Source organism: Microtus pennsylvanicus, chromosome 1, assembly GCF_037038515.1.
Source record: "Microtus pennsylvanicus isolate mMicPen1 chromosome 1, mMicPen1.hap1, whole genome shotgun sequence".
Classification (NCBI taxonomy): Eukaryota; Metazoa; Chordata; class Mammalia; order Rodentia; family Cricetidae; genus Microtus; species Microtus pennsylvanicus.
Window position 1 is genome coordinate 36,937,496 of NC_134579.1, and position 9,740 is coordinate 36,947,235.

General features: G+C 37.2%; 1 protein-coding gene across 1 annotated transcript in view; it reads left to right on the plus strand.

The window, feature by feature from the left end:
• LOC142838902 (uncharacterized) overlaps positions 1 to 8,616 on the plus strand; it is a 29,082-nt gene extending 20,466 nt beyond the window's left edge. Inside the window, exons 2-4 of the mRNA XM_075954611.1 lie at positions 5,077 to 5,203; positions 5,399 to 5,459; positions 6,987 to 8,616. Of these exons, the coding sequence (XP_075810726.1) occupies positions 5,077 to 5,203; positions 5,399 to 5,459; positions 6,987 to 8,616 (1,818 nt within the window). The remainder of the gene's footprint in view (positions 1 to 5,076; positions 5,204 to 5,398; positions 5,460 to 6,986) is intronic.
• The last annotated feature ends 1,124 nt before the right edge of the window (positions 8,617 to 9,740 follow it).

A 9,740-nucleotide genomic window follows, 5' to 3' on the forward strand; every position in this document is an offset into this window, starting at 1 on the left:
GACCAGGAAGATGGAAATGTTAAGAGGAATGCCAGAAAGTAGAGATTGGTGTAGGAGGTCCTTTTGTCTTTGTGTTGCTTTCATTGGTTAATAAAGAAACTGCTTTGGGCCCTTGATAGGTTAGAACTTAGGTAGGTAGAGAAGACAGAACTGAATTGTGGGAGGAAGAAAGCAGAGTCAGGGAACCACCATGGAGCCACTAGAGTCAGACATGCTGAATCTTTCCTGGTAAGCCATTGTCATGTTGCAAAACACAGATTAATAGAAATGGGTTAAATCAAGATGTGAGGGTTAGCCAATGAGAGGCTAGAGATAATGGGCCAGGCAATGATTTAATTAATACAATTTCTGTGTGGTTATTTCAGGCATAAGCTAGCTGGGCAGCTGGGACAACAAGCCAACCCCATCCTCCTACAAGAGATTGAGATTATAGGATTTCAATTGGAAATGATAGACTCCATAGCAGATTAAGTTGAGGTCATTTATGTGATATTTTGGCTCCAAAATCTTTCTTTTTCTGCCTATGATCTTGAAATTTAGTAAAGCACAATTAAAAAATAATGGGTTGATTCCTTAAATGAAATATTGGATCTATTGGATGGTTATTCCTAACGATTCGTTCAGGTCTACAGTAAAAAGAAAACAAGTGGGGCTGAAATAAATGAAAATGAAAATCTAGTTTCAGGTGGCAGCCAATTACTGGAAGAAGCGGGGATTTTTAAAGGAGTTTATTACTATTATAGAGAAGGCCCTTGCCATGGAATGGAAGTCTAGCAAGGTGCTCCAGGAGTAACACTCCATCCACATAAACCTTCAATTTATGTAGGGAGTAAGCAAAGTGATTCCTAGTCCTAGGAAGCAACTTCATACAAAACCTGCTATGCCTGTGGTCCGAGTGTGTTAGTGTCTGTCAATTAAGAAGTTAAACTTTTCAGGCACTCATCATGTGCTGGTCCTGGAAATAAGAAAGAATCAAAATTTAAGGTAATGTGTTCTTAGTTTGTGGTTACAATTCAGCATTGTTACTGGCTTCCATGTTTGGCAAAGTCAGGAACCCAGTGAAGAGATTGTGAGAATTCATTTCATGAAGCTGTGAGGATGAAACCTGTTTTTGTTGTTGTTTTTACTCTGTTGGGGGCCTGCCACCCAGGTCTCAAAAAATGACATACACTGAAGCTTATTATTTCTTATAAATTCCTGGTCTTATGTTGTCTTGTTTCTAGCCAGCTATTTTTAAAACTAATTGTCCCATCTACCTTTTGCCTCAGGGCTTTTATCTTTCTCTATTCTGTATACTTTTTTTTTTTACTTCTTACTCTGTGGCTTGCTGTGTAGCTGAGTGGCTGGCCCATGCTTTTCTCTCCTTTTCTCTGTCATCCTTCCTTTTTCCCTCCAAAATCTCTCCTCCCATTTATTCTCTCTGCCTGCCAATCCATCTTATACTTTCCTACCAAGCTACTGACTGTTCATTAGGCCAATCAGGTATTTTAGACCATCCCAGTATCACAGCTTCACAGAATTAAACAAATGCAACATAAAAGAATGTAACACATATTTCTATCATTGAAACAATTGTTTCACAACATAAACAAATATAACACATCTTACAATAATATTCCACAACAGCCAGGGTTGTATTTTGATACCATAAGATATTGAGATGCCTAAACTATAAGACATCTTCTATGGAGAACTAAGTGAATATAGGGAGTGGAAGTAACCAGAGAGATGTATGAGAAGATGCAGGGATAGGGCCATCTAAGCCTCTGAAACTGAAGCCTTGTGCATCTAAGAAAGAGCTACAGGATTTGATGTTTGTCCTGCTATTCTTCAGTCTTGCCTTGGTTCAATATTCCCTCACTATGCCTCCATTTCTCTATTTTGAAGTGTGAATGGTATTCTGTACCATTATATGTTGGAAAGATGTAACTTGTTTTCTGATTTTTATAAGATGTTTCTTATTGTGGGACAATGGTCTTATACCTTGTAAAGATTTGTCACTTGTGTTGGTTTACTGATTGACCAGTAACCAGGCAGGAAGGATAGGTGGGATAACCAGAACAGGAGAATTCTGGGAAGAGGAAAGGCTCTGAGCAGTCATCACCCAGATGCAGAGGAAACAAGATGAGAATGCCTCACTCATAAAAGGTACCAAACCATGTGGCTAACACAGACAAGAAGTATGTACTAATGTTAAGATGTAAGAATTAGTTAATAAGAAGCCTGAGCTAATAGGCCAACCAGTTTATAATTAATGTAGACCTTTGTGTGTTTCTTTGGGACTGAATGATTGTGGGACCAAGTGGGACAGAAATCTCTGTCAAAAAGTCATTGTCAAGTGATTGTCTTGAGCTTCAGAAGAGACTTTGAACAGTTGAATAGTGTAGAGGCTATTGCAGACTATGAGTATCATTGAAGTGACTAAATTAATTTTCTTCATGGATCACCATGAGCCTATAGTAACCCAGGTCAAAATGTAATTGAGTGAATGAAAAACCTCCCAGAGAGGAGGATATATTTTAACATGTGCCTCTTCTTGGTAACTTTCATTTGATTGCTTGTGAAACTATTAGTAGAAGGAGCCTTTCTGGATGTAATTTCTAATTGGTGATGTGATATGATATAGTAAGGAGGGCTGCTTGTTTGTTCCCAACTGCTCAGCCCCGAAATAATCACACAGGAACCATATTAATTAAATCACTGCTTAACCCATTAGCTCTAGCTTCTTATTGGCTAACTCTTACATATTAACATAACCAATTTCTATTAATCTGTGTATCACCATGTGGCTGTGGCTTACCAGGTAAAGTTCTTAGCGTCTGTCTCCAGCAGAGCTACATGACTTCTCTCTGACTCCGCCTTCTTCCTCCCAGCATTCAGTTTAGTTTTCGCTACCTACCTAAGTTCTGTCCTATAGCTCTGCTATAGGCCCAAAGCAGTTTCTTTATTAACCAATGATAATCACAGCATACAGAGGGGAATCCTATAATATGAGTTTCTATAGCTTCAACCCATTTCCTGTTCTTTGTGCCTACTGTGTTTGAAACTAATCAGTCACCTTTCTTCTTTTGCTGTCATAACTTACCACCATCATAAACTCTATCACTAAGTCATATAAGATTCAGTAGAATTAACTGCTGTTTGGTGCTAAGCTGGTTTGGTAACCTACTGTTTTCATTTTTGTTTGTTTATTTTTGATGACAAGGTTTGTCTGTGTAGCCCTAGCTGTCCTGAATGTAGCTCTCTCTCTCTATATATATACCAGGCTGTCTTCAAACTCAGAGATCCTCTGACTCTGACTCCCACGTGCTGGGATGAAAGGTGGGCCAGTATTTCTGGCTTTTTTCTTTTTATATTGTTGTATGATGGTTTTTTCCTATCAAGCATATGCTGTTGTACTGAGCTTCACTCATATCTTGAATTTTAAAATTTGACAAAGGGTATATTATGTTTCCCAGGATGGCAAGTATTCATGACATTAATACTGCCTGTGCCTTCTGAGTCATTGGATTGCAGGTGCTTAACCTTCTTCATGCTTGTTTTATTTGTTTTGAATTTTTATTTTATTTTTTTTTTTTTTTTTTTTTTTTTTTTTTATTTATTTTATTTATTTTTGAAATATTTATTTATTTATTTATTATGTATACAATGTTTTGTCTGTGTGTATGCCTGCAGGCCAGAAGAGGGCACCAGACCTCATTACAGATGGTTGTGAGCCACCATGTGGTTGCCGGGAATTGAACTCAGGACCTTTGGAAGAGCAGGCAATGCTCCTAACCACTGAGCCATCTCTCCAGCCCCCAAATATTTATTTATTTATTATGTATACAATATTCTGTCTGTGTGTATAACTGCAGGCCAGAAGAGGGCACCAGACGTCATTACAGATGGTTGTGAGCCACCATGTGGTTGCTGGGAATTGAACTCAGGACCTTTGGAAGAGCAGGCAATGCTCTTAACCGCTGAGCCATCTCTCCAGCCCTTCTTTTTTTTTTTTGATTTTTCGAGACAGGGTTTCTCTGTAGCTTTTGGTTCCTGTCCTGGAACTAGCTCTTGTAGACCAGGCTGGTCTCGAACTCACAGAGATCCACCTGCCTCTGCCTCCCGAGTGCTGGGATTAAAGGCGTGCGCCACCACCGCCCGGCTTGAATTTTTATTTTAAAAAGAGTATTTTACCTGTATGCATGGATATGCACCATGTGAGTGCCTGGTCCTTACATTGATCAAAAGATGGTATTAGAAACCCTGAACTTGGAATAATGGATAGTTATGATCCCCCATGTAAGTCCTTGAAACCAACTATATGCAAGACCAGGAGGACTCTTTACTGTTGAGCCATCTTTCCTGCTCTGTGTTGATTATTTGTAATCAGCATATTAATTGCTATTGTTTTTATTTGTCCATTTGTAACTTTTTAAACACACAGTGCCTTTTAGTAAAATCTTATTTATGTTGCATTTTAATTGGGGCACTTCAGGTTTCTCGTAAATAGTTGAAGTGAATGCATAACTCTTTGTAGAAACTTCAGTTAAAACCTATGACTTATTTTCATCTATATCTATTTTTATGTTTGTTTGACTGATTTTTTTCATGTGAAATGGGTATTTAATATGTATTTCTGGCTGTTCTAAAAGTGATTGCATGGACTAGGCTGGTATTCAACTCAGAGGCAGATAGACATACATGCCTCTGCCTTTTGAGTGCAAGGATTAGAGGTATGATTCAGTGCAGTGCATCCAACTTTTTCATCTTATTTTCCTTTTTTGTAGTTAGGAATTAATCCTTCATACAATTTCTCTTATCTGTACTCTGTATTGTTGATCTATTTACGTATCTTTCATTGTTGGTTAGTATGCATTTCTCTTGCAAGGTGATATCCCATTCATAGGGTTCAGAAATGACAATGGTGAACTTTGGATTCAGTTTGCTTCTAAAGTGACTTCGTGATTAAATTATGATGTCATGGAATAAGTATGGGGAGCACCAGAATTATATGACTATACTGTCAAAGAAGTATACATTTACAGTGTTGTCAAAATCATGCTTTCTGTTGTACACATGTATGGGATATTTTAGAATGCAGTGACCTATGATGATGTGCATATCGACTTTACTTGGGAAGAATGGACTTTGCTGGATCCTTCCCAGAAGAATCTCTATAAAGATGTGATGCTGGAGACCTACAGAAACCTCACTATTATAGGTAAGACTGAATTATCTTTCATGTTTCAAATAAGGGGACAACTGTTCATTGGTTAATGATGCTCCTTTGTAATATGATTGAGAAAGAAGAATGGGGTAAACAATCAGGCATGGTTGTAAGGTTTGCTTTCAAATGGTAAGTAATCTTTTTTACAATTTTTAATATATAACATACATTTTTGGGACTATATTTTAGGATACATTTGGGAAGACCATAATATTGAAGAACATTGTCAAAGTTCTAGAAGACATGAAAGGTAATTTTCATGTATAAGCTGATGCAAATGTACCTCTGAAGAATTTGTAATGTATCCTATACATTTTAAACAAAAGCAACAGTGATGTGGGAAGGTCATATGTCTATCTGTTGCTTTCATTGGTTAATTAATAAAGAAACTGCTTGGCCTGATAGGTCAGAACATAGGTGGGTGGAGTAGACAGAATAGAATGCTAGGAAGAAGAGAAGTGAGGTCAGACGTGATGGAGCCAGCTGCCAGTCAGACATGCTGAATCTTTCCCAGTAAGCCACCACCTCATGATGCTACACAGATTATTAGAAATGGGTTAATCAAGATGTGAGAACTAGCCAATAAGAGGCTAGAACTAATGGGCCAAGCAGTGTTTAAAAGAATACAATTTATGTGTTATTATTTCAGGGCATAAACTAGCCAGGCAGCTGGGAGCTGGGTTACAGGAACACCAGCCCGCTGCTCCTTCTACACAACAGTGTAAATAATAAAGTGCTTTGATGATCATTAAATTCTCACAAAATCATATACCTTAATTTCAGATAGATGAACTGCATTTGCAAGTCATTCTTTTAAGAAAGAAGTCAAGGAAACAATGTCTTAACCTATATTACCTTTTGCCTCATAATACCATGAGAGTTATGCTGTAAAATTGTCAATCTATTTATTTTATATTATTCATATTATAAAAGATACATATTGAAAAGGTGATAAGGATATCTCTGAAATTCTCTATTACACTAATAGTTCATAGAAAGGGTAGTTTAACCCATATACTTGGGACTGTGTTAAGTTTAGTGAGGAGGGATTTAGAGTCACAAATTAAGGGGCAGCTGTTGTGGAGAGGCCTTAATCCAGATACCACAAGTCTATGAGGACAGAAAGTCAAACTGTGTGAACTCAGTGTGGAAACCTTATATTTGTTATTCTTCCTTTACTAGGTATATCATATGTTCCTCTGGATACAAGCCACATGAACATAGGGATGTGAAATGATCTAACACACCTCTCCCTCAGAACAAATTGAAGATATGTAGCAGTTCCCATGTTGAGTACACTTGTTGAATTTGATGTACAAGTATACAAGTCATTGTTTTCCTAGTCTCATTGTTAATATATCAACAAGCTCACATTTCAGAAATGCACCGTGGGTACTAGGACTGTGTAAATATTTCTGTTGTCCTAGTTCACTTAGCAAATGTAGTATCACTCACAGTATAGGAAACTTTATGAATGCAATAAGAGTTTTAAAGCTCTGAGTTTTTTCAATTCTCTTCAATATATAAAAATTCTCATACAGAAAAAAAGATTCTGTAAATGTGAACCATGTAATAAAGGCTGTTATCAGTTATCTTCAAAGATAAAAAGCAAGCCTTAATGAAAGGGAAAAACAAGATTGTAAACATGGTGATAAAACCTTAACATAAATTTCCTCTTTAAAATAGGACTAAATTGTAAAACTAATTTTTACAGATAAAAATATTCAACAATGTATTAAATGTAGTAATGCTTTCACATGTACCATTATCATTGTAGGCATGAAAAAAGTCAAAATGGAGAGAAAACTTCTATATATACTCAATGTGTTGAAGCCTTTGCATGTGATAGTCATCTTCACAGGCATGAAAAAACACATACTAGATTGAAACCCTATGAAGGAAATGAGTGTGGTAAAGCCTTTTCACATCACTGTGATCTTCAAATGCATAAAAAAACATACACTGGAGAGAAACCCTATGAATGTAATCAGTGTGGTAAAACCTTTGCACGTCACAGTAATCTTCAATGGCATAAAAGAACACGTACTGGAGAAAAGCTCTATGAATGTAATCAGTGTGGTAAAGCTTTTTCTTATCACAGTCATCTTCAAAGACATGAAAGAACCCATACTGGAGAGAAACCCTATGAATGTAATCAGTGTGATAAAGCCTTTGCACAGTACAGTTATCTACAAAGTCATAAAAGAATCCATACTGGAGAGAAACCCTATGAATGTAATCAGTGTGGTAAAACCTTTGCACGTCACAGTAATCTACAAAGTCATAAAAGAATCCATACTGGAGAGAAACCCTATGAATGTAATCAGTGTGGTAAAGCCTTCGCACGTCCCAGTCATCTTCAAATGCATGACAGAACACATACGGGAGAGAAACCCTATGAATGTAATCAGTGTGGTAAAGCCTTCGCACGTCCCAGTCATCTTCAAATGCATGACAGAACACATACGGGAGAGAAACCCTATGAATGTAATCAGTGTGGTAAAACCTTTGCATGTCACCGTAATCTTCAAACACATGAAAGAACACATACTGGAGAGAAACCCTATGAATGTAATCAGTGTGGCAAAGCCTTTGCATGTCACCGTAGTCTTCAAACACATGAAAGAACACATACTGGAGAGAAACCCTATGAATGTAATCAGTGTGGCAAAGCCTTTGCATGTCACCGTAGTCTTCAAACACATGAAAGAACACATACTGGAGAGAAACCCTATGAATGTAATCAGTGTGGTAAAGCCTTTGCACAGTACAGTCATCTACAAAGTCATAAAAGAACCCATACTGGAGAAAAACCCTATGAATGTAATCAGTGTGGTAAAGCCTTTGCATGTCACAGTAATCTAAAAAGTCATAAAAGAATCCATACTGGAGAGAAACCCTATGAATGTAATCAGTGTGGAAAAGCCTTTCCTTATCACAATAATCTTCAATGTCATAAAAGAACCCATACTGGAGAGAAACCCTATGAATGTAATCAGTGTGGTAAAGCCTTCGCACGTCTCAGTCATCTTCAAATGCATGAAAGAACACATACTGGAGAGAAACCCTATGAATGTAATCAGTGTGGCAAAGCCTTTGCATGTCATCGTAGTCTTCAAACACATGAAAGAACACATACTGGAGAGAAACCCTATGAATGTAATCAGTGTGGCAAAGCCTTTGCATGTCACCGTAGTCTTCAAACACATGAAAGAACACATACTGGAGAGAAACCCTATGAATGTAATCAGTGTGGTAAAGCCTTTGCATGTCACCGTAGTCTTCAAACACATGAAAGAACACATACTGGAGAGAAACCCTATGAATGTAATCAGTGTGGTAAAGCCTTTGCATATCGCAGTAGTCTCCGAAAACATAAAAGAACCCATACTGGAGAAAAACATTAGGTATGCAATTAGTGTGGCAATGTCTTTGTTTATCATAGTCATCTTCAAAGATATGAACTAACACATGCTGGAGAGAAGCCCTATGAATGTAATGAATGTGGTAAAGCCATTGTACCTCACAGTAATCTTCCAGTGTTTAAAAGATCACACACTGGAGATAAACTCTATGAATGTAATCAGTTTGGCAAAACATTTGTATGTATGAATAATCTAAATCATGAGGAAAAAATAATACTGCAGAGAAACCCTATAAATGTATTCAGTGTGATAAAGTTTTGTACTTTATAAGAGTAAAACTGTGTGCAACAATCTGTTAAAATCTTTGCATATTACAATAGACATTGACTACCTGAAAAAGATACTGAGTACTTCTTATTATAAAGTATTTGGTAAGATCTTTAGCCAAAACACTTATAATCAGCTACACAATGATTTGGGATTCTCCTCTGTATGCTGTGAATGTATTTTGTTACCATTTTTAAATAAAGAAGCTGTTTTGGGCCTATGGCAGGGCCGAATAGTGCAAGGCAGGAATTCCAAGCAGAGATGGAGGAGAAAAGAAAGTGGGGTCAGACTGCGTGAATTGGCTGAAGAAGTCAGATATCTTGGAACCTTACTGGTAAATCACAAGTCCTGTGGTAAAATACAAAATAATAGGAATGGGTTAATATAAGATGTCAGGGTTAGTTAATAAGAATCCTGAGCTAATAGGCCAAACAGTGTTTTAATTAATATAGTTTTTGTGTGATGATTTCAGGTCTGGGCAGCCAGGAATGAACAAGAATCCTCTGCCTACAACACAAGACTATTTCTTCCGTAGAAATAAATTTGACAGTGTTAACAATCTTTTCAAGCATTATGATGTCCTTTTTATACTGTTTGTACTTACATACTCATGGTAAAATGAATTTGTGAATTTATGAAGCCCTATGTGTAGAGTAAATGGGCCAGTCAAAGAAACACATCCTGACCCTAAATCCAGAGCCAGTGAAATATATAATTTTGACTCTGAAACTGGAGCCAAAGAAATGCATCCTGACTCTAAAAACAAGACAAGGAAACACACTTTGTTCCTGAAGCCAGAGCCAATGAAAGAAACACCTGACCCTGAAACAAGACTCAAA